This window comes from Hyla sarda, chromosome 1 (assembly GCF_029499605.1).
Source record: "Hyla sarda isolate aHylSar1 chromosome 1, aHylSar1.hap1, whole genome shotgun sequence".
NCBI lineage: Eukaryota > Metazoa > Chordata > Amphibia > Anura > Hylidae > Hyla > Hyla sarda.
Genome location: NC_079189.1, coordinates 281,949,605 through 281,975,953, shown reverse-complemented (window position 1 = coordinate 281,975,953; position 26,349 = coordinate 281,949,605). Strand labels below are relative to the sequence as shown.

The 26,349-nt window shown below is 41.2% G+C and overlaps 2 protein-coding genes across 9 annotated transcripts in view; one reads left to right on the top strand and one right to left on the bottom strand.

The window, feature by feature from the left end:
- The window catches only part of ATCAY (ATCAY kinesin light chain interacting caytaxin), a 113,082-nt gene extending 109,350 nt beyond the window's left edge, over nucleotides 1-3,732 (bottom strand). The window contains exon 1 of one of the 6 annotated variants that reach the window (XM_056573731.1): nucleotides 3,649-3,732. The gene's annotated coding sequence lies outside the window, so the exon portion shown is untranslated. Of the gene's footprint in view, nucleotides 1-3,253; nucleotides 3,279-3,348; nucleotides 3,569-3,598 lie in introns of those variants that run through there. The other 5 variants (XM_056573721.1, XM_056573746.1, XM_056573738.1 and 2 more) reach the window with 5 other exon arrangements.
- The window catches only part of MATK (megakaryocyte-associated tyrosine kinase), a 96,923-nt gene that overhangs the window by 4,199 nt on the left and 66,375 nt on the right, over nucleotides 1-26,349 (top strand). Inside the window, exons 2-3 of one of the 3 annotated variants that reach the window (XM_056573688.1) lie at nucleotides 814-901; nucleotides 15,814-15,927. In XM_056573688.1, coding sequence (XP_056429663.1) covers nucleotides 893-901; nucleotides 15,814-15,927 — 123 coding nt within the window. In that variant the 5' untranslated portion in view covers nucleotides 814-892. Of the gene's footprint in view, nucleotides 1-813; nucleotides 902-3,892; nucleotides 4,071-15,813; nucleotides 15,928-26,349 lie in introns of those variants that run through there. The other 2 variants (XM_056573678.1, XM_056573698.1) reach the window with 2 other exon arrangements.

The window sequence follows — 26,349 nt, the reverse complement described above, 5'->3', positions numbered from 1 at the left end:
ACCATGTCCTGTGTTCTGATTAGACCAAGATAAACTTATTTGGCTTAGTCAAGTGAGCGTGGCGGCAACCAGGTGAGGAGTATGAATACAAATGTGGCAAGCAGGGGCATTGCTAGCCCAAGCCACGCCCCCTAACCACACCCCAGTCACACCCCTAACCACGCCCTCATTCACACCCAATTGGGCGCAGCCTCCACCTTCAATATACTCCCTACTACCAGCAGACAACTCAAACTACCACCGCCACACTGTTGCTGTCCAAATCCTGTATACTGAGAACAATATCAACAATAATACCAGTATACAAGGAGAAATATTATCACTATACATATTACCATCATACTGTTACTGACCAAATCCTATATACTGAGACCAATATTACCTATAATAACAGTATGCAAGGAGGAAATATTATCACCATACATATTACCATAATACTGTTACTGACCAAATCCTATATACTGAGACCAATATTACCAAGGAATCATTAGACTACTCATACAGATCAATGTAGTTCCATAGAACTACATTGATCTGTCTGCTGTGTGCTCATGAAGAGCCATGGACCTGGACGGAAGCAGAGGTAAGCCCTTCGGCTACCTCCACAGTGAATCGCATGACTCCAGACATCCAAGACGACCACTGCCTTGCTAAAGAATCTGATCGCACAAAATATTGACTTTGGGCCCAATTCAAACATTTCCACTTAAGGGTGTACACACTTTTATTTCCAAGGTTTAGACCATTATTTAATATATATATATATATATATATATATATATTAATTGTCATTCCCTTTTCTTTATCTTTTAGAGCTAAAACTGTTTTGTTCAAGATACAAGACGTGAACCTTACTGACACTGAAGATCCACTTTCATTTTGACTGTTGACAATGTCTGATGTAAGTAGACTACTTCTCTACTTCTTGTGCTCTTGGTGTAGTGCTGCTTATTTTAAGGTATGTCTGCAGGTTTGTCTGGACTTTTAAAACCATTCTTTAACTCCTTCATGACCCAGCTATTTTTTTTTCCGTTTCAATAGTTTTTATAGAATTTGTCATAAAGAGTAAAAACCATATAATTGGTAGGAACCATACATCATGCGCTGAACATAGCACCACGAAAATATAAACACAGAGAAAGACAAAAAAAAAACAACATAGATAGGCTGTACCATGTTTCACAATGAAAAAAATAAAACACTCTACGCAAGGTAAGGCATATCAATATGGAGAAAACATGTCATACATGGCCTATATATAAAGTAAATACGCTCAATAGGTTATGATTGTTGTAAATTATGGTTAATTGATGTACTGATCTTCTCTTTAATTGTAATTAAGTATGTAAAGAGTAAATAAAGGAGTTAAAAAAAAATGTCATACATGGCCTAGTGCACGCATAGGGTTAAAACGCGACTGAAAAAAACAGCAAAAGGATCAGAGCCTAAGAGCAAGAGCCCAGCTTGATATAGAGTATCAGACATCTCTTAATTAATTAATTAATTAATATTAATGCAGTTATTGGAGGAAATCTATTTCTGCCATCTGCCCGAGAAGGCTATATATTTTCCAGAGCCAATGGCTATTATTTTTTCAAAGGAGTAGGTGGTGTTCAATTTACCTATAATCGATTGTACAGTAGGTACTGCTGCTGTCCAGTCATCAGCGCAATTTGTGCCACAATACACAAAACAGAACAGGTCTGTGAACAGAGGGGGGATATGATCCATACCTTTAAACAACAATACCAGTTAATTGTACATGGAAAAAGAGATTAAATTAACCTTTTGCAGGTTACCCAAAAAGGCTATTACGGGACAGTTACATAGAACATGGTATGGGGAGCCTTTTGACCACACTTACGCCAGCACAGATTTGAGGCTCCAGGATAAGCCGTGGCTACCTTTTCTGGAGTAAAGTACCACCTCAGGATAGTTTTGAAGGCACTTTCTACAGAGAGGAACACTGCAATGCTTTATGTATTCGTTTGAAGGCCTGACACCAAACTCTAATAGGAAAAGAACAACCCAAGTCTCTCTCCCAAAGGAAAGGGGGTGTAGCTCTTATTGTAAATCTGATATCACAAGGGAAATGTAAATAGGCCGTAAACCCTTAATGGAGAGAGAGCGCAAAACAGTAGTGTCTTCAGTGGAGATTCCTAAGTGGAGTGGAGATTCCTAAGGATTGTGTGATCTGTCTAATCTGGAGATATTTAAAAAAGCAAAAAAACTCCTTGGAGTAGATAGGACATTTGGCAGATAGATATTCAAATGTCATCATGATATCACCCTCATATAGATTGTGTAGCTGGAGTATGCCTACTTCCATCCAACGTCTCAGATCAAGGCCCGGAATTGAGGCCTTTATCAAGGACATAGGTATAGTACCCCGATCAGCTGTAGTTGATGCAGGCATATGTGAATTTTGATTTTGTTAAGACGGTAGGAGACAGCCCAGGTTTCATGCCCAAATTCATTTAGTGAGGAGACGTTGTGCAGTTGTAAAAAACGAGTGGGGGAGAACTATAGAGAGAGCCCTAAATGCATAAAAGAATTTAGTCAAAAGAAACCTTTTTAAAGTTGACACTCTACCAACTCAGGATATCATAGCTTTGAATATGGACTTTAAAAGGACTTCAGAAACGAACAGGATACCCGGCGCTGTTCAGATTTAAAAATGCATGAATCCGTTGATATATCAGAAAAGTAGCTTTATAGTAACATTCGTGCATCACGTTTCGCTGCACATGGGCAGCTTCATCAGGCATATCACATGGGTCACAGACACCTGTTTAAATACCTGGTGGTGTTAACCCCTTTATTAACAACTAAGCTTAAACTTAACAATGAACACATATAACACTATGCTAGATCAAGAATAAATAAAGCATTTACATAGAAAACATATAGCGATACCCATACTTCAAAATATGTAAAATACTAAGAAAATGAAAACATATACATCACTCAAAAGAAAAACTCTGCATGCAAAAGCAGAGATACATCGTTAAAAAAAGGGGGTAGAAACAAACATAAAAAACGCTGCATGTAAACAGATACATATATCAGCGTATGACAAAAACAGTTAAGATATCTATGAAGAAAAATGCTAATGCCTGATAAGAGGCATAATAACCTCTATGTCACAACATAAAAATATATGCAGAACACAACATGTTTCCAACAATTAGCAAAACAAATTCAAAATAACGCACATTTGTAGTGGAACTCTAGGAGCAATATGAACAGGTACCTATGTGAATATATGCATGCTCTACATAAATGCATGAAAGCAATATCCTTCTGCTCCATGAGAGCAATCTCATTCCGCTCCATATGAATAAGTACCTGAAACAGGCGCCGCTACCAATCTCATGCCACTCCATGTGAACAAGTAACTGAAACAGGCCTCACCACCAATCTCATGCCGCTCCATGTGAACAAGTACCTGAAACAGGCATCGCTGCCAATCTCATGCTGCTCCATGTGAACAAGTACCTGAAACAGGCATCGCTGCCAATCTCATGCTGCTCCATGTGAACAAGTAACTGAAACAGGCCTCACCACCAATCTCATGCCACTCCATGTGAACAAGTACCTGAAACAGGCGTCGCCGCCAATCTCATGCCTCTCCATGTGAACAAGTACCTGAAACAGGCGTCACCACCAATCTCATGCCACTCCATGTGAACAAGTAACTGAAACAGGCCTCACCACCAATCTCATGCCGCTCCATGTGAACAAGTACCTGAAACAGGCATCGCTGCCAATCTCATGCTGCTCCATGTGAACAAGTACCTGAAACAGGCGTCACCACCAAGCTCATGCCACTCCATGTGAACAAGTAACTGAAACAGGCCTCACCACCAATCTCATGCCGCTCCATGTGAACAAGTACCTGAAACAGGCATCGCTGCCAATCTCATGCTGCTCCATGTGAACAAGTACCTGAAACAGGTGTTTGCGCCAATCTCATGCCGCTTCATGTGAACAGGTACCTGAAATCTCATGAAGCTCCACCAGCTTCAGAACTATCAATATATAAACTGAGCAGAATAGAATGATCATGGGTAAGTAATACAACATATTAAATAGATATATATTAAAAGGACATATGGGTTCAACAGAGTTTAGCATATAAGTAACTCCGCCTGGATCAATGCGTATAAAAATGTATAAAAATATGTAAACATTATACAGAACTATATACAGGGGAAAAAAAAAGAAGGGGATATCATTGGCCAAAATTATCAGCGTATGTTTTCGATGGTCTCATTTAATCCTTGGGGAACTAGAGTGCCAAGTTTATGTATCCAAAATGATTCACGACTGATCAAATGCTGGTACCTGTTGTGCACCTCTCCAGGAATAGATTCAAGAATATTAAGTCTCAAAGTATCCACACAGCCCTGATGCTTCACAGCTAAATGTTTTGATATGCTTTGAAGCATAAATTTATGTCTGATATTCAATCTGTGTTTATTCATATGTGCCCGTACTGTTTGGACAGTGCAGCCCACGTATTGCAAATCACAACCGCAACTGAATAGATAAATAGCAAAGGTTGTATCGCACGAATACAAGCCCTTAATCTGGAATGTTTTGTTAGTATGTGCAGATGTAAAATTAATAGTAGGGACAGAGATCAAATCACAACATAAACATCTCGCTTTTTCACAAGGGACACAACCATAATTAATCTCGGCCTACTAGGGGCAATAAGATTTTTCAGAATACGGTCACTCTGGACTATAGACCAATTCTTCAGTATGATTTTCTTTATTTGATTTGCCTCACTGTTGTAGTCTGTAACAAAATGTGCCCCTTTGTGTTCCATATCCTTCTTGCTCTTAACTACTGTTAAGTTGAATTGTTTCATATTTTTTACTCTCCCATATGCATTCGTTAGTAGAAATTTCCACTTCTGCCGCATGGTGTTTTTTTTTGGTGAAAAAACACTGTGGCCAGATGTTAGCTGCAAGTCAATAGGGAACTACAAAATGCCATATCCACTTGCCTTTTTTCAGTTTGGCGGTTTATTAATCCTTTTGGCGTTTTTCTGCTATTTTGGGCTCCTTGGCAGTCTTTCACAAACGACCTCTTGTTGAGACTTTGGGAGTGAGAAAACTCCAAGAAAAATGCCATGTGGGTTTTAACTTTTTTGCAGGTGTTTTTTATTCTTTTTTGGACTTCAAAAAAAGTGATGGAGATACCTTTTATTAAAAGATACAGTAGTGATAGAAAAAATTGTATTTAACAAAATGTATCTTTTTTATAACAACATTTTAATTATATTTTAAACAAGGATCAATTTATGTGGGCAGGCAGGGCAGTAAAATGTAGCCGACAATAATAAAAATGTAGTGTGTGTGTTTTTAACTTTTTATTCTTTATTTTTAATTTTTTTAGGTAGTATTACTACTCCCAGCATGGAACACACTGTCCCATGATGGGAGTAGTAGTACCTGTACTAATTGACAGATCGCCCCGGGTCCGTTGCAATCCTTCTGTATAATGTATAGATGCAGGTGGCCACTCTTCTATGCACTGCCGTATCTATACACCTATTCACATTTCCCGCAGAGAGCTGTGATTGGCTGGATGGTTCCAGCCAATCAATGCTCTCTGTGGGAAATATGAATAGGTGTATAGATACGTCAGTGCAGGGGACCATAGTAGAGCAGCCGCCCACATCTATGCATTATACAGGAGGATCACAGCGGGTGTCAGGACTGACATTCGCTTTGATCTGTCTATTACTGCAGGTACTACAGCTCCCAGCATGGAGCAGAATGTGCTCCATGTTGGTAGCAGTAGTGCCTGCAGTAAGGGACATATTACAGCAGATGTCACTCCTCCTGACACCCGATGTGATCCTTCTGACGTGAATTTCGGGACTCAGCTGTGCTCACTGCTACAGAGCCGGGATAACAGCTGATGCTGAGCAGTAAATATATGTCCTATATCTACTGCCCAGCAAGAATTTACAGTGAGCCTGCAATGTGTATACAGTATACACATTGCTGGCTCATTTAACCCTTTGCTGAGCTGTGCGCCCTGCGCCAGACCAGCAAGGTAAGAGTTAACTTACACTGCTGGACAGTGTAGGTTAACCCTTTGGGCGGTATACACTATATACAGCTAGCTATAGATTGCTGTATATAGTGTATACAGAAGACAAAGTCCGCTTACTCCCCTTCAGTCCTGGCAGGGTGCATGTAGCTACAGACGGGAGCCAGGCTAGTAAGGTTGTGAGGCTCTGTTCACATTGTGCGTTTTATATAATGTGAACAGACCCTTCTGTCAGTGTCTTCCTAGATAGCAAAGAAGTAGGATGTCCAGCGCTGTTGGTACTATTTCTTAGGCTTGATTAAGTTATAAAAGCATATACAAGACAGAGACAGGAACGCTGACGCGTTTCGGATCCGTATGATCCTTAGTCATGGCAATAAATGTGACAAACTTTCTCTTATAAATACACATACAGGTAAGTCACATGGTTGATGACATCACAATTAAGAACGGTTAACATTAAAAACCTGGAAATACCACTGGAGAGATGCAGCAAAACAAAAAACCGGGATATAGAGTCCACCTACTGAGGATACAAAAAATGGGGAATGCATAATTCAATCCCCATATTGGTTTGCACAGAATGCCTATAAAATGTATAGTTGTATTTTTATTAGATCCTGCCCCGTTGTCCCATATGTTTTCTGTGTGCACATATATATCTGTGCACACAGCGAACAAAATGGAACAAAATAAAATAGAACATATTAATATGTGCAAATGAGATCATGCCTCTGATTAATTCCCTTAGGTTCTTTAGTGTCCAGTAGGAAGATCCAGTATGAATCTCTGTTAAATAATCTTCTTTTCAAATCTCCACCTCTAATATTTTTATGTACTCTTTCTATGGCATTAATGCACAGAGATGAAGTATCTCCCCTATGTTTTACCCTAAAATGTCTGGATGAAGCTGACACATTAACTTGTTCATTGTTGACATCCGAAATATGCCTACCAATGCGTGTTTTGAGGGAGTTAGATGTGCAGCCTACGTACTGGACACAACATTCAGTGCATGATGCCAAGTAGACTACATAGGATGTATTACAATTTATATATGTCCTATTGTGGTATACCTTGCCTGTGCTGTATGATTGAAAAGAATTAGATTTATTAATGTACCTACAGGTTACACACTGTCCATGGCCACATTTCCATGTGCCTGGGTAATTCAGCCAAGTTTTGTTGGTACTCTTTTCATTCTCTAAAAACAAACTAGAGGATAAAACTGATCCCAAAGAAGGACCCCATCTGGAGACCACTCTGACATGAGTTTTATCAATGTTCATCAAGGCAGGATAATTTTCCAAAACTGGGAGGAATTTATTAATGATGTTTTTTATAGCTGTAAATTGTCTGCTATAACCTGTGACAAATACTGGTAAGTTTTTGTTTGTGTTTGGGGGAACCTCACTCTTTCTACTCCCCTTGGTTAGTAAGATATTACGATTTAATTTTTTGCTTCTCTCATATGCATTTGTTGTAATAGCATCACTGTACCCTCTTTTTTGTAATCAATTTTTTAGGAAAGCAGATTCTTTTTCAAAAGTCATCTCATCTGTGCAATTACGTCTAAGACGGACCCATTCTCCATAGGGGATGTTGTTTACTACATGGTATGGGTGACATGAGTCCGCCTTCAAGATAGTGTTTCCCACAGTCTCTTTTCTATAGGGCGGAATGATGACTTCCTAGATAGGGAGACTCCAGTTGTTGCTAAACTACAACTCCCAGCATGCTGGGAGTTGTAGTTTTGCACCAATTGGAGGCTCCCTGTTTGGGAAGCCATTACATTATGGACACTCTCCACAGCGGACAGCGCCAAAAATGCACTAACCAATATTTTGTGTTTTTTTTTTCCTTCTCGTTTCAGATCCATGTATGCAGAGGATTACGGCGGATTACGGCGGATTTGGCGTACTGGATTATTTTTCGTTTTAATAAAATGGTTAACAAGGGCTGTGGGGGAGTGTTTTTAAAAAAAAAAAAAAAATGTTCCAATGTGGAGTCTTTTTTTTTTTTTTTTTTTTATTGAATTCTCAGGCTTAGTAGTGGAAGCTGTCTTAGGCTGGAATTCCACTTGTTTTTTTTTGCCAGCATTTTTTCACAAAAAAAATGCCAGAAAAACGTCAGTGCAATTTCCTGTGTCTGATGTTTTTTCTGGCATTTTTTCTGGCGTTTTTGCATTTGAGTTGAAATTGCATTTTTGGCACCTTTGGCAATTTTTTTTTATGTGTTGGGTACCAAAAAAAAAAAAAAAAAAGGATGCAGTAGGGATGGGAAAATAAATTTTTAAGGAAATTTTTATAATGAACTTGTAATTATATTTTTTATAAAGTGTGTGTGTTTCACATTTTTCTCTATTTTTTTTTTTTTTAAATTTTTTTTAGGTAGTACTGTTCCATGATGGGAGTAGTAGTACCTGTACTAATAGACATATCGCCCCGGGTGTCAGTCCTGACACCCGATGCGATCGTCCTGTCCATAATATAGCAGAGATGCGGATGGGCTCCATACTCTGGGACGGCCAGTGATGTGAATAGAACATCACTAATGCATATTTTCCGCCCAGAGTGGGGATTGGCCAGATGATTGCAGCCAATCACAGCTCTCAGCGGGAAATATGAATGAGTAATGTTCTATTCACATCACTGGCCGGAGTATAGTGCAGAGATGCGGAGCGCAGGAGAAAGCCGCTCCGCATCTCTGCAATAGATAGGACGATCACAGCGAGTGTCAGGAGTGATACCCACTGTGATCTGTCCAAAACTGCAGGTACTACTACTCCCAACATGGAGCACCCTCTGCTCCATGTTGGGAGCAGTAGTACCTGCAGTTAAGGAAAGATCACAGCGAATGTCACTCCTGACACCTGCTGTGATCCTCCTGTATAATGTATAGATGCGGCCGGCCGCTCTCCTATGGTCCCCTGCCCAGCTGTATATATACACTTATTCATATTTTCCACAGAGAGTTGTGATTGGCTGAAATCATCTGGCCAATCACAGCTCTTTGCGTGAAATATGAATAGGTGTATATACATACAGCAATGCAGGGGACCATAGAAGAGCGGCTGGTTACATCTATACATTATACAGAAGGATCGCAACGGAACACAGGGCAATCTGTTAACTAGTTCAGGTATTACTACTCCCATCATGGAACAGTGTGTTCCATGTTGGGTGTAGTAGTACCACCTAAAAAATTCACAAAAAAAGAGTGAAAAACACACACACTACATTTTTATTATTGTCGGCTATATTTTTAGTGCCCTGCCCACAGACATAAATTGATCGCTGTTTAAAAATTAATAAAAATTTTGTTATACAAAAGATCCATTTCCTTAAATACAATTTTTTCCATCACTACAGTATATTTTTTATAATTTTTTTTAATACCCCACGGAATTTTATTAAAAAAGATATCTCCATCACTTTTTTTGTTCGTTAAAGTCCAAAAGAAAATAAAAAACGCCTGAAAAAACACCAAAATTAAAACCCACATGGCATTTTTCTTGGTGTTTTTTTTTACTCTCATAGACTTCTATGGGTGAAAAACGCCATGATTTCAGGGTAAAAAATGCCATAGGCTCAACATGATTTTAAAAAATGACCAAGGAGCTGAAAAACGCCAAAAAGTAGTGAAAAAACGCCAAAAGGATTAAAAAAAGCCAAACTGAAAAACCCCAAGTGGAAAAATAATTTTGCGATTTCTCATTCATTTACAGCTAACATCTGGCCCAAAAAAATGCAATGTGGCAGAATTGGCATTTTTCTTGGCGTTTTTCCCCCAAAAAAACAAATGGAATTCCAGCCTTATAGACGGAGTACAATACTAAGCCTTACTAATACTAAGGGCTTAGCGTTTGCCCCAAAAACAGCTAGCGCTAACCACCAATTATAACCCCGGTACCCACCGCCACAGGGAACCCTATGCGTTTTTTTAAAATAAATAAATACATTAAAAAAAATGTGTAGGGTTCCCAGTCTTTTTATTCTCAGCCAGATACAAACCAAGCAGCAACAGCCTGACGTTACCAAGGTGGGCGAGGGCCGTTGTTACTGGCCCTCCCCAACCTAACTAAACGCCAGCCTGTTACCGCCTAGGCCCAGAAGTGTCATTTTTGACGCTCTGGTCCTGTTGCTACTGGCTCTTCCCGGCACCTCTGTGGGGGTGGGTACTGGGATAATAATTGGGGGTTAGCGCTAGCTGTTTTTGGGGCTGACGCTAAGCCCGGCTTAGTAATGTATTCCGTCTATTAGACAGCTTCCACTACTAAGCCTGAAAATTCAATTTAAAAAAAGACACATTGAAAAAAAATATTTATTTTAAAAAACACCCTCCCACAGCCCTTGTTAACCATTTTATTAAAAGGGAAAAAAAACAGTTAATCCGCAGCAGTCCTCTGAATCCGCCATAATCCTCTGCATACACGGATCTGAAACGAGAACCATTTGTGGAAGTGCTGCTCTGGGAGAACATTATCCAAGAACTGCCATCTTTACTACCATTTGAGAATTTTATATCCTGCTTTTGGACATATTTTTGGGACTTTGCTGGTTTTTGGTGATATAATACATTTATTTATCCCTGAAGAAATAGATGGTCCAGCGCAGGATAATGTGCAATAAAAGCCAAAATTTATTGTAGATTCAAGCCATAGGATAGCAGGACACAGGGTTACGCCTGTATCCTGCTATCCTATGGCTTGAATCTACAATAAATTTTGGCTTTTATTGCACGTTATCCTGCGCTGGACCATCTATTTCTTCATTGCTACTCTGGTGTTGGTTCACACGGTGCCGTGCGACAGGCGTCTGGCTGGAAGGGTGAGCTGAGTTATCCAATACTCTCCTGCAAGATTTATTTATCCCTGTTTTGCTGGTTCTTGGTGATTTAATTTATTTATGTTATTTCTGATTTGTTGCTGTGATCATGGAATATCTCAATAACCGTGATTTGGTACATGATTCCTTGATTGCTCAGCTGACAGGGGCTGTGAATCATGTAACTAGCAGCACCAGCAGCAAGGAACTTGTACCTATTTCCGAGGCAGATCTCAAATCTATGTCTGATTTATTTCATGAATATGAAAATTGTTAGAGCTGCAACATGGTATTGATGTTCTTTTTTCGCAGCGATATATGGCCGATAACTTCTCACCAAGAGGTTTGAGACTGCCCTTTAATTCATCCTTTCCGGACAATATCAATTTCACCAAAGAATGGGATAAATGAACTGAATCTTGTTCTAGGGGCTTGATGTCCCGATTAATAAATAAAAAAGAAGTATGATTGCTGCTTCCTGTAAAATCAGAACAGGTGACATCAGGGTTTCGTTGTCCTGATTTGCTACTTTATCTGAATAGCACAAACTAGACAGTGTTATTTTTAACAGACTACATAAAAAGGAAATAGAGACAATAAATAAAAATATCCATAAATATAATCGTGATAAGAATGATTATAGCTGTGGGCAAATTCACAAGTGGCCTAAATATAACTGATCCAAGTGGTTGGACTGCCGAGGAGGCCTTGGGCTTAAATAAGCCCGCCGCTCCCATCGGTAGCGTAAATACTCCACATGTTGGTAAAAATTATTCTAACACAACCACGAATCCTTCACCTTATTCACAAAATCATTTTGATTATGGTCGCACGATTACTAATTCTTCCCACCACAAACGCACAATAACCACTACTTGCAAAAACTCTGAAAACCGCCGTAATATTGATAAGACCATGGACACAAAGTGTGTAAATGATCAGTGTTACACATAATCCTGTGGTCATAACGGACACTAAAAATACCTTTGTGCACGAAAGTGTTCCTTCTAGGTTGATTGATTTTCCCAGTTAGATGGTACATGATACAGGGGACCGCTCTATGCTGCATCACTTAGAATTACATGGAGCTGCTGGTCCTCACATGATTTGTCCACTTTTACCACCTTGGTTTTCTAATATTATTGGCACCATCTCTGTAACTATGCGAAAGATTGATTGTACTAATGTAATACCTTCTGATCCAGCTCACTCAATAGTTACGGATATCTCAATTGATTCTTCTTTCCTGATTATCCATGACGTTTCGTTAGAGAACACTTCTAGTTTCACATCTTTTTAAGACTCCCGTCACATACTTCGCAGAAAATCCTGGCAACTGCTGTAGACACACAACACTTCCCGATCACTCATACCCGCTGAAATCCTCCTCCCTCAGGAAACCAGGAAAAAGAAAGGAAAGTCCAGGGGCTGTAGAGGAGGGAGGTCTATTAAAAAGCCCCCAGATCACCAACTATGCAAATCTCAGGAAATGAAAAAGATTAAATAATTAAAATATTTAATTTATCAGACTACCTGTTATCTGAAGGGGAAAGTAGTCTGTTGACCAAAGGCCTTTTTTTTTTTTTTGCCCGACAGCCTGTCCTAACAATTTCAAATTGTTCCTGGATTTAAACCAATATGTGAGAAAGCTTACGCTTGGTGCCATTTTTCGATCCTAGATAAATAAAATGTAATGGCCAGGTGACTGATTCTGTCCCGGTCTCAATATCACAAGACTCGCTAGAAAATATCAGACTTGTAGAAGTCAGACCTCCATCTTCTTTGTAACCCATCACCGTGGTGGGTACCTAGAAACTTTTTTTGCAGTAGTCATGAAAGAGTTCAATGCACTTAGTGAAAAATCCCTTACTTTTAATATATCTGACAATTTGTCTCCTATGGAGCAAAAAGCCATTAAAACCTTGCAAGATAATGATAAAATTATTGTCCGTCCTGCGGATGAGTACTTTAAAATGTATTGCGCTTTGATTAAAGAGTCCACTGATCTGTCACTACTCGATAGAAGGGAGAATGCATTCTTAAATGTGAAACATTATTCTTTACCTAATTTTTATTATTTACCTAGACTCCACAAAAATGTAAAAACCTCTCCAGGACGTCCTATTATTTCTGACATCAGTTCCTTCACTGCTAAGTTGTCCCATTTTATAGGCAAATCAAATAAAGAAAATCATACAGAAGAATTGGTCTATAGTCCAGAGTGACCCTATTTGAAAAGTTTGGTGCCTGAATCCGCCATGATCACATTCCGACGATCGAAAAATTTACAAAATCTTATCGCCCCTAGTAGGCTTGAAAAAATCAACAGCTCAATCAGTGACACAACTGAGATTAATTATGGTTGTGTTCCGTCTGAAAAAGCGAGATGTTTATGTTGTAGTTTGATCTCCAAGCCTACTATTAATCTACATATAGCAACAAAACATTCCAGATTAAGGGCTTGTATTCGTGCGATACAACCTTTGCTATTTATTTATTAAGCTGTAGTTGTGATTTGCAATACGTGGGCCGCACTGTCCAAACATTTTGCTGTGAAGCATCAGGGCTGTGTGGATACTTTGAGACTCATTGTAGGTTATTTATCAGTAATGGTCTTGGCTAGATCATTTTTGTGGTTTGTCTAGATGCGTTGTTTTTTTGGCGGTGCTGCTCCAAATTTATCATATTGTCGCAGTGGCCATGATACATTTCGCACATATCTGCACCCAGATCATTTACTTCCGCCGTTCTCAGATCAGGTCTACCCTGCTTCTAAAGAGCTTGTTTGTCTGTGTGTTTGGCTTTATTTGTTTTAGTTTTAATTTTAAGGCTAATTAATGTCTAAAAGAAGGTCTGCCAAGAGAGTTTCCATCACATTTGAATAGTGGTTAACCTTGCCGCAGGCCAGAAAAAAAAAAATTAATTTGAGAGATGGAGGTTTCAGTTGAACAGGTATTTTTTTTGACCTTTCACCTTTTTTTAATGTTATCATCACTTTGTCAGATATTTTTTTAAACTTGGACACATGCAATTGTGAGATGTCGGCCATTGTTAACAATCTTAATTGTTTCTTACATGTTTACCATTCCTTTTTTGTACCTTAAAAAATATATCTGCTTTACTTTTTCTTTGCACGTTTTTTTTAATTTCTTACTTTTTATGTCTTTAAACATTCTTATTCTCTTAGAAAATAATAGTAACCATAAACCTCAAGGAAAATACATGGGTTACTGGTACATAATAAATTGATGTATAAGACACCGTGCTTCAATTAACAGATTTTATTAAAACCATATAGTTATATAAAATTATAAGTCATGTCACAGGGCCCTTGTGACAGGATTTGATATAAAACAATTGTAACAAGATAAAACAAGATAATACGAACCACTACAATAAATCCAGAGGTTGAAAAGTCAGTCCTGTATGTGGTCAGCCTGGTATAAATCTACAGTTTCCCCCTCGTCCTCTTGCATTTCCCCTAGGTCCTTTTCCCATCTTTTTCTTACATCTCAGAGATTGCAACCTGTTTCTCCTATTTATTATTAACCTATATAACTTTCTCAGAATATTTTTCTCCCCTTGAAACCCTATTAATGCTTCTATCACCTCCTGTGTTTCAAAAAACTACCTCTTATTCTTCCCTTCTTTCTTAATTGCATTAAATATTTGAATATACAGAAAATTATGTTTCTTATCCAAAGAAAACAACCGTGTCAAATCTTCCCATCCCATAAACCTCCCTTCCTTAATTATCTGATTTTTTTTATCCCCTTTTTTCCCCCTGAAATTTGACTTTTTGTACTTCTGTTAAATACCTATTGTCCCATATTAGGGTAAACGTGTAACTCCCTTTACTACCAATTATTTTTCTTAAATAAGTAAGTTGGGATTAAGTTGGGATTGTTAAGTAAAGTGGGATTAAAGGGCACTAATTAGTTAGTGAAAAATATAGCTATATTTCAAGTATTAAATTACACTTGGGTGAATTTAAAGGGGTACTCCGTTCCCTTGCTTTCGGAGCTCCGCTCCCCAGTGTCCGGAAGTTATTGTTCCGAACGATGTGTGTGTGTGGGCTTCCGTTTTCAGGGCCACCCCTCGTGACGTCACGCCCGCCCCTTCGTGACATCAAGCCCGCCACCTTCCCATAGACTTTCATTCAGGGGGCGGGCTTTATGTCACGAAGGGGCGGGCCTGATGTCACGAGGGGCGGCCCTGAACACGGAAGCCCGCACACGCATCGTTCGGAACAATAACTTCCGGACGCTGGGGAGCGGAGCTCCGAAAGCAAGGGAACGGAGTACCCCTTTAAAAAGTGTAATTTAATACTTGAAATATAGCGATATTTTTCACTAACTAATTAGTGCCCTTTAATCCCACCTTACTTAACAATTTTCCCAGTGTTTCTCTGTACTATATATGTTAATTGTGTAGAAATATAATAAAACAAAAAATTTGGAACATTCAACCCACCTTGTTCAATTGAAGGGTTCATATATGCTATCTTTAATCTAACGTGCTTTCTACCCCAAATCAATTCATTAATCCTTTTTTCAGGTCCCCTTAAAAAACTATTCTTTAATCCACATTGGTGACACCCTTAAATATTGCAATATCATAGGTAAAATTACAATTTTCACTAATGCTAATCTAGTTGATTTATTTAATCCTAATCCACTCCATATCCTACTCTTATTTTCTACTCTTTCTAAAAAGGGTTCCAGGTTCAAATTCTCATATTCCTTGGCTTTTTTAGACACCACTATCCATAAATATTTGAAGTTACCAGTTGTTCTAAGTATTTTTACTCTCCCAATGGGTTCCTCAATATCTTCGTCCAATGACAATAAGCATGACTTTCCCCAGTTTATTTTAAAAAAAAATGTTATCTTTTTTTTTCTTGCTTCCATTCCAGAAATGTCTGACAGCTGGGACTCAGTGCATTGCAAAAGTTGATAATACTAAGCCTAAACCACAAGAGCTAAGGTTTCTCAAAGGAGATGTTTTTACTATAATCAACAAATGCCACGTAAGATCTTTAAAACCCTTACTACTGTCATATCAAATATTCCCTATTTTGGTGTTTGCTTGTGCACCACTTACAAATGTGTAAATGAGTACAAATGTGCTGTTTTTCAGTAATGTTAGGGTGCATTCACACCCCCTTTTGGGGATACGGCAGCCAGATCCGGCAGTAGAATTTAAAAAACGGCTGCCGTATCCCTGCTGCACCCCATTCATTTGAATTAATTGGACAGAGTCAGATAGTGACTCCGGTCAGCTCATTTTTGGACCGTATCCGGTTTTGTTGCCAGACTAAAACCAAGGTTTTAGTCCAGCAATAAAACTCATATGGTTAAAAAATGTGAGTGCAACCTTACTTACATCAATGTACATCTAAATTGTGACTTTGTGGTTGTAATGCAACAGAGCATACACTCCACCACACTCCCTCTTGCTTACATCCACAGTGGAGACTAATTACCATTACTTTGTTGGTGGGTGATAACCAAGGTCAGCAGGTTATGAAAACAATGCAGACACATGGGGTATTAGTAAGTCTATATATATCTGAAACAGTACATTTTCGTAAATGAGTGTACATTTTGAAATATGTTTGAAGGGGTTATCAAGTGATTTCTTTATACATTTTTTTATTCTGTCCAGGTTGTCATAATAAAAATAATAAACTTTAACTCACCTTCCAGGCTCCCCCGTAGCCCCAGAAACCCATTCTCTCGGCCTAATGTCTCAGCTTTTAAAGGGGTACTCGACTGGCCAGCATTCGGAAGTAAATGTTAAAAACGCTGTTTTCGTGCTGCGGGGGTCGGAAACGCCCCCTCATGACATCATGGTCACACCCCATCAATGCAAGTCTATGGGAGGGGGCGTGACAGCCACCACACCCCCTCCCATTGATGTACATTGAGGGGGCGTGACCATGATGTCACGAGAGGCGTAGCCGACCCCTGCAGTGCGAAAACAGCATTCCGAACATTTACTTTCGAACGCTGGCCAGTGGAGTACCCCTTTAAGGCCAAATTCCAAAAGAATAGCCCTAAAAAATTAAGAGATCCTAAGCATAGGTAACAATCAACACCAATAAAAAACGTATATGGATCAATTTACAATAAATGTTATTGATACATAAATGCAAAATGCAAAACTATCAAGGAAAAATGATATTAATGGAATATATCCACAGATACATCTCAAATAGAGAAGAGAAAGCATGGGGGTCCATAAAGCTCCAGAAGTTCAGGCTTTTGAGGCCAGACACATCACACTGAGTTCTGATAATCGCCAGCCGGAGCAATGTCCCACCTTGGCCGGTGATAGGCTAAGCAGCAATGTAATTTAACAAGCCCAGGCATGGCCTTCATCCTGGTGCCCGGGCCCATTATATGACACTGCCCCTCCGCCTATTACCTATCAGGCGGAATATCACTGTGGCTGGCGATTATCTGAGCGCAGTGTGACATGCCAGGCCCCAAAAGCATGAAGACCGGGGCCTAAGGATGGAAGACCAATCTAGCAGCACCAGGGGAGTGGCAGAATTTAAGTTAAAGTTAATTAGTTTTATTGCGGCAGCCCTTGCAGAAAGGATAACTCCTTTAATTCCATATAATACATCAGTTTAGACCAATTTGTAATGGGACTACCTCTTTAACCCCTTAATGACCGGGCCATTTTACATTTTTGCACTTTTGTTTTTTCCTCCTCACCTTTTAAAAATCATAACGCTTTCAATTTTGCACCTACAGACCCATACAAGGGCTTGTGTTATGCGCTACCAATTTTACTTTGTAATGACATTGATCATTTCACCACAAAATATACGGCGAAACGAGAAAACAATTATAAAAAAAACAAAAAAAACAAACACTTTTTGTAACTTTTGGGGGCTTTTGATTCTACGCAGTGCACTTTTCGGTAAAATGACACCATATCTTTATCCTGTAGGTCCATGCAGTTACAAGGATACCTAATTTATATAGGTTTTATTTTATTTTACTACTTTAAAAAATAATAACTTTATGCACCAAAATTTGTATGTTTAAAATTGTCATATTCTGACTCCTATATCTTTATTATTTTTGCACAAACAGGGATGTATGGGGGTTCATTTTTTGCACCGTGATCTGAAGTTTTTATTGGTACCATTTTTGTTTTGATGGGACTTTTTTTAGGGTATACAAAATTACCAAAAATATGCAATACGCATTTTTTTTTAAAGTATATGCCATTGTCCGTGCGGTTTAATTAAAGGGGTATTCCAAGAATTATTTTTTATTTGACTATGTTACAGGGGCTGTAAAGTTCATAATATAGTGTCTGTACCAGTGTGTGATGGTTTTCTCACAATTCTTATGTGATTTTCACCCCAATAGTTATTTTTAACAGCATACAAAATGACTGTAGTCTCAGATTTTTCCCAGGTAGCAATGCGGCCGAGACCTGACACACTAGTCAGCTGATGACAGGGAGCCTGTCTGCTTCAATGGGTGGAGGGATCGCTTGGTGGGAGAGAGATCTATCTGCAACTAATGCAACAGCTGTAGGCACCCTGATTGAAAACCACAGGTCTTTTGAATGGATGCAGCTCATTTATGTTTCAATGGGTGGGGTGGCTGATGTGTGGGAGGGAGAAAAATGGAGTTGTGAGATTTGTAGGCAAAAAAGAAAACTCAAACAGGAAATACCAGTTCACAAAAAGCTAGCCATATACATAGCCATATAGCCCCAAGACAAGTGCCGATCCTTCCTAAGCATGTCCATTACTGTCTGCCAGGTACGTACTAAAATCACCTTATGGTGGATAACCCCTTTAACATTATATTTTTATAGTTAGGACATTTATGCACGTGGCGATACCACATATATGTCACGATTCGGCTAGCTGGTTGTGGATCCACTGTGTCAGGGAGGGATTGGCGTGGACCATGCCGGTGGACCGGTTCTAAGAGGCTACTGGTGTTCACCAGAGCCTGCCGCAAAGCGGGATGGTCTTGCTGCGGCGGTAGCAACCAGGTCGTATCCACTAGCAACGGCTCAACCTCGCTGACTGCTGAGAAGGCGTGGGACAGAAGGACTAGGCAGAGGCAAGGTCAGACGTAGCAGAAGGTCGGGGCAGGCGGCAAGGTTCGTAGTCAAAAATGGATAGCAGGAGATCAGGTAACACAGGCTTGGACAACACTAAACGCTTTCACTGGCACAAGGCAACAAGATCCGGCAAGGAAGTGCAGGGGAAGTGAGGTGATATAGCCAGGGAGCAGGTGGAAGCTAATTAGGCTAATTGGGCCAGGCACCAATCATTGGTGCACTGGCCCTTTAAGTCTCAGAGAGCTGGCGCGCGCGCGCCCTAGAGAGCGGAGCCGCGCGCGCCAGCACATGACAGCCGGGGACCGGGACAGGTAAGTGACTTGAGATGCGATTCGCGAGCGGGCGCGTCCCGCTATGCGAATCGCATCCCCGCCGGCAATGTCAGTGCAGCGCTCCCGGTCAGCGGGTCTGACCGGGGCGCTGCAGGGAGAGAGACGCCGTGAGTGCTCCGGGGAGGAGCAGGGACCCGGAGCGCTCGGCGTAACAGTACCCCCCCCCCCCCCTTAGGTCTCCCTCTTTTTTTGTCCGGCAACTGCTTCACATGGGACGAGGACACCGGGAGTGATAGTAGGGTTTCCTCAAAGGCAATTCTAGTTACGTAAGTAGTAGGGCCTCACGTCTGCCTTAGCGACTTCACCTTGCGGATCAAAACTAAAGAAAAATATTTATAAAGGTGCCGTAAAACTTAGCATTTAATTGTATAGCTAGATAAAATTCACCACAATATTTGTGCAATATAATAATACTATCACCAAATCATAATTAAAGAAAATTAATGTATGTATCCTATTTATGATGATCACCTGGTATGTTTAAGCGAACCATTCACAATACATATCTGATTGCATTAGGTATGCATAAAGATAACCCCAAGTACACCCGACGCGTTTCTGCCTGGTTAGGTTTACTCATTATCACATATATAACCAGGCTTCCTCAGGGGTAACACAACACACAAAGGGTTAATTAAACACTCAAAAGGGTTAATAATCCATATATAGAAAGTAATATGAATGGTCACAGCCTTTAATGACCACAATTATTAAAGCACAACACTGCAGCTCTAGGCCGCTCCAGGTGGAGCAAAAATTAGAATATAGTTAAAAATTTTCATCCAATAAAAGACACTTTCCCTGTGGGTAACGATAAACCCACTCTGGAATGATACCAATGATAGCACGGGAATGTCTCAAAATTGCCTCCTATATGAATAATTCCAGGTCCACTGTACTGTGAATTGATGTACCAGATATCCTGAAAAAAGATCAAATACAGATACTAAATATATATAATAAAGAAGAGAAGAGGGCTTACCCTATCTTCATCAAAAGAGTTAATGATGGTTGTACTCACAATGAACTATAGGAGACCAGACCTGAGCTGCCTAGAAACAGACCAGGATACATCTTAGTTATAAAAAACAGACATACAACGAGTCCTCATACATTTAGACAAGTAAAGCATCACAAGGAGGACTTGTACTTACAGTGTAGAAAGCGAACAATCACGCACGTCCTGCAGTGGCAGGAGACCCGACCGTCTGCCAGGATACACGCGCCCTGTATGCGCGCCGGCGTCCTTTTGTAGACCAGCGCTTCCGGGACCCGTCACATGAGCACCACCCATGTGACGCTGTACATGGGCGTAGCTCTGTTGCCGGAGCCGAGAGGCTCCGGACATTACCGATTATTGACGGGGAGCGCTGGTTACAACCATTAACAGATTACTAAAGGCTGGCTCATATGGAAAGAGTGTGCAGGAACAAAGTATAACTTAGAAAGGATATATTCAATGGCAAATAATAACCCTGGTTATACAAGATTAGAATTGAACAATATTAGAAGCATGTTTTAGTGTATATAATGGTGGTACTAAATTCCAACCTACTATATACTTATATACACATGGGACTCCAAGGGGTCACCCTGATATTATAGAAAATCCAACAGAGATAAGAAAAAGAATATTGGGAAATGGTACTGAGGACAAGACCAGGAGCTTCTAACTGGCACCGCTAGTAGGCATACAAAACGAGGGATATCCTATACTCATGTTAGGTAGAGGTCCGTATTTATATGGTCGGTAGGATCAATATTGGGTTATAACTATATGCAAGTTACCTGCGCTTGGCTAATGTTTTAATATGGCTACGTATATAATTTGTTTAAATTGTTAAATGGAGTATTTTTTCCAGGTCTAATAGAGAGAGGAGAACTACAACAATTTTTCTTCTCCCTTTTTTTCTATTCCCTTCTTCATCCTTACATAAGTTTTGTCCCTCGTTTTGTATGCCTACTAGCGGTGCCAGTTAGAAGCTCCTGGTCTTGTCCTCAGTACCATTTCCCAATATTCTTTTTCTTATCTCTGTTGGATTTTCTATAATATCAGGGTGACCCCTTGGAGTCCCATGTGTATATAAGTATATAGTAGGTTGGAATTTAGTACCACCATTATATACACTAAAACATGCTTCTAATATTGTTCAAGTCTAATCTTGTATAACCAGGGTTATTATTTGCCATTGAATATATCTTTCTAAGTTATACTTTGTTCCTGCACACTCTTTCCATATGAGCCAGCCTTTAGTAATCCGTTAATGGTTGTAACCAGCGCTCCCCGTCAATAATCGGTAATGTCCGGAGCCTCTCGGCTCCGGGAACAGAGCTACGCCCATGTACAGCGTCACATGGGTGGTGCTCATGTGACGGGTCCCGGAAGCGCTGGTCTACAAAAGGACGCCGGCGCGCATACAGGGCGCGTGTATCCCGGCAGACGGTCGGGTCTCCTGCCACTGCAGGACGTGCGTGATTGTTCGCTTTCTACACTGTAAGTACAAGTCCTCCTTGTGATGCTTTACTTGTCTAAATGTATGAGGACTCGTTGTATGTCTGTTTTTTATAACTAAGATGTATCCTGGTCTGTTTCTAGGCAGCTCAGGTCTGGTCTCCTATAGTTCATTGTGAGTACAACCATCATTAACTCTTTTGATGAAGATAGGGTAAGCCCTCTTCTCTTCTTTATTATATATATTTAGTATCTGTATTTGATCTTTTTTCAGGATATCTGGTACATCTATTCACAGTACAGTGGACCTGGAATTATTCATATAGGAGGCAATTTTTAAACATTCCCGTGCTATCATTGGTATCATTCCAGAGTGGGTTTATCGTTACCCACAGGGAAAGTGTCTTTTATTGGATGAAAATTTTTAACTATATTCTAATTTTTGCTCCACCTGGAGCGGCCTAGAGCTGCAGTGTTGTGCTTTAATAATTGTGGTCATTAAAGGCTGTGACCATTCATATTACTTTCTATATATGGATTATTAACCCTTTTGAGTGTTTAATTAACCCTTTGTGTGTTGTGTTACCCCTGAGGAAGCCTGGTTATATATGTGATAATGAGTAAACCTAACCAGGCAGAAACGTGTCGGGTGTACTTGGGGTTATCTTTACGCATACCTAATGCAATCAGATATGTATTGTGAATGGTTCGCTTAAACATACCAGGCGATCATCATAAATAGGATACATACATTAATTTTCTTTAATTATGATTTGGTGATAGTATTATTATATTGCACAAATATTGTGGTGAATTTTATCTAGCTATACAATTAAATGCTAAGTTATACGGCACCTTTATAAATATTTTTCTTTAGTTTCCTCAAAGGCAGGCAGTACAGCAGGAGTGGGAATGGGGAGGGAGGGCAGAGGGTGAAGCTTGGCACGGGGCAGGGTGTCACCAGGACGGGGGCCAAGAGGTGGCAAGGCACAGTCCTGATAAGCCTTTGGGAGACCAGGTGTAGGAGGAGACACTGAGGCTTGCCTGACGGGACTGGGAGGAGAGGAGAGGCATTTGTGGCAAGCAGAGCCCCAATTCTTCATCTCCCCGGTGGTCCAGTCAAGGGTGGGAGAATGAAGCTGGAGCCATGGAGGACTTCGGAGGTGCAGTTGGGAAGGACGAAAAATTCTATTTTTTCGTGATGGGGTCCAATGCACATTAAGAGGGGTTTTGTGCGGTAACGCACGGTGCAATCCAATCTAACTCCGTTGACCGCGGAAATGTAGAGCGGCTTGACGAGACGGGTCACCGGGATGCAGAACTTATTCACCAAAGAATCCAGAATAAAATTCCCAGAGGCACCAGAGTCCAAGCAGGCCACGGCTGAGAGGGAGGAGTTGGCAGAAGGAGAAATCCGCACGGGCACCGTGAGACGTGGAGAAGCAGACTTCGAACCAAGAGACGCCACACCCACATGAGCTGGGTGCGTGCGTGCGTTTCCTAGACGTGGAGGACGAATAGGGCAATCCACCAAGAAATGTTCGGTACTGGCACAGTACAGAAAAAGATTTTCTTCCCTACGGCGATTCCTCTCTTCCTGGGTAAGGCGAGACCGATCCACTTGCATGGCCTCCTCGGCGGGAGGCACAGGCGTAGATTGCAAAGGATACTGTGGGAGAGGTGCCCAGAGATCTAGGTCTTTTTCCTGGCGGAGCTCCTGGTGTCTCTCAGAAAAACGCATGTCAATGCGGGTGGCCAAATGGATAAGTTCTTGCAGGTTGGCAGGAATCTCTTGTGCGGCCAGCACATCCTTGATGTTACTGGATAGGCCTTTTTTAAAGGTCGCGCAGAGAGCCTCGTTATTCCAAGATAATTCGGAAGCGAGAGTACGAAATTGGATGGCGTACTCGCCTACTGAAGAATTACCCTGGACCAGGTTCAGCAGGGCAGTCTCGGCAGAAGAAGCTCAGGCTGGTTCCTCGAAGACACTACGGACTTCAGCGAAGAAGGACTGGACTGTGGCTGTGGCAGGATCATTGCGGTCCCAGAGCGGTGTGGCCCAAGACAAGGCCTTTCCAGAAAGAAGGCTCACTACGAACGCCACCTTAGACCGTTCTGTAGGAAATAGGTCCGACAACATCTCCATATGCAGGGAACATTGAGACAAAAATCCACGGCAGAGTCTAGAGTCCCCATCAAATTTGTCCGGCAGGGACAAGCAGAGACTAGGAGCGGCCACTCGCTGCGGAGGAGGTGCAGGAGCTGGCGGAGGAGATGGTTGCTGCTGTAGCAGAGGCAGAAGTTGCTGTAACGTGGCGGTCAACTGCGACAGCTGCTGTCCTTGTTGGGCAATTTGCTGTGATTGGTGAGCGACCACCGTGGTAAGGTCAGCGAGACTTGGCAGCACCTCAGCGGGATCCATGGCCGGATCTACTGTCACGATTCGGCTAGCTGGTTGTGGATCCATTGTGTCAGCGAGGGATTGGCGTGGACCGTGCCGGTGGACCGGTTCTAAGAGGCTACTGGTGTTCACCAGAGCCCGCCGCAAAGCGGGATGGCAACCAGGTCGTATCCACTAGCAACGGCTCAACCTCGCTGACTGCTGAGAAGGCGTGGGCAGGCGGCAAGGTTCGTAGTCAAAAATGGATAGCAGGAGATCAGGTAACACAGGCTTGGACAACACTAAACGCTTTCACTGGCACAAGGCAACAAGATCCGGCAAGGAAGTGCAGGGGAAGTGAGGTGATATAGCCAGGGAGCAGGTGGAAGCTAATTAGGCTAATTGGGCCAGGCACCAATCATTGGTGCACTGGCCCTTTAAGTCTCAGAGAGCTGGCGCGCGCGCGCCCTAGAGAGCGGAGCCGCACGCGCCAGCACATGACAGCCGGGGACCGGGACGGGTAAGTGACTTGGGATGCGATTCGCGAGCGGGCGCGTCCCGCTATGGGAATCGCATCCCCGCCGGCAATGTCAGTGCAGCGCTCCCGGTCAGCGGGTCTGACCGGGGCGCTGCAGGGAGAGAGACGCCGTGAGCGCTCCGGGGAGGAGCAGGGACCTGGAGCGCTCGGCGTAACAATATATTTATTAAAATTTAGGCTTACATATTTTTTATTTTTTTATGGGAAAAAGGGGGGTGATTTAAACTTTTATTAGGGACGGGGTTAAATCACATCTATTAACTTTTTTTTAACTATTTTTACACCATTTTTTAGTCCCCATAGGGGACTATAACATGTAATCTTTTGATTGCATACACTGTTCAATGCTGTGCCATAGCATAGCATTGATCAGTGTTTTCAGTGCTCTGCTGCTCTAGCCTGGGTCCATTCTGACGCACTGCATCCTTAACTGGTTAAGGATCAAAAGTGTTAACCTACGCCCTGGTCCCGTTACCAGGGTTTATAGCATTCTTACAAGCTGAGTACTCTTCAAACCGGTAGGTCTGGACTGCTATCTGCAGCCAGCACCCAGGATTAATGCCAGCCACCGCTGATCGGGCAGATGCCCGGCATTAACCCTTTGGATGCCGCAATCGCAGCGTCTAAAATGAAAGTAAAAGTAACCCAGCAGCTCAGCAGAGCTGATTGGGACCATCTCAGTGAAAACGCGATGTCCCGGTCAGCTGGAATGCCCGTAGCTGCCTCCTCGCTGTCCAACCGGTTCCCTGATGCTCCAGCCAAGCTCTGCAGGCAGGAGCAGCAGAGCACGGAGAACACTGATCAATGCTATGCTATGGCATATCATTGATCAGTATAGGCAATCAAAACATTGCATGTTATAGTCCCCTATGGAGGCTAAAAAAAATTAATAAAGTGTTAAAAAAAAGTGCATTAACCCCTTCCTTTAAAAAAGTTTGATTCCCCCCTTTTCCCATTTTTTAAATAAAATAAAAAATTAAAATAATCATATGTGGTACCACCGTGTGCGTTAATGTCCGAACTATTAAAATATAAGGGTAGCTAAACCGCATTGTGAATGGTGTACACATAAGCAAATACCAAATTTCAAAATTGTGCATCTTCGGTCACTTCATATACTATTAAAAAATGTATTAAAAAGTGATCAAAAAGCCCCATCAAAACTAAAATGGTACCAATAAAAACTATAGAACACAGCACAAAAACATTAGCCCTCATATAGCCCTGTATGCTGAAAAAAAAAAAAGTTATAGGGGTCAGAAGATGACAATTTTAAACATACTAATTTTGGTGCATGTAGTTATAATTTTTTTAAGTAGTAACTACATAAATTGGGTATTGTTGTAACCATATGGACCTACAGAATAAAGATAAGGTGTAGAAACGGAAGTCCCCAAAATTTACAAAATGGTGTTTTTTTTTATTTCACCCCGCAAATAATTTTTTTTTTGTTTTGCTGCAGATTATGTTTTATGTGATGTCTTTAACCCCTTAACGACCACGGACGAAAATGTACGTCTTGGTATGGCGGATCTTAGCGCACCAGGACATACATTTACGTCCTGTGTATGAAAATGAGCATTGGAGCGGTGCTCGCATCATACACGTCAGGGACCCTCCGGTGATGTCCACCATTAGCCTCTCAG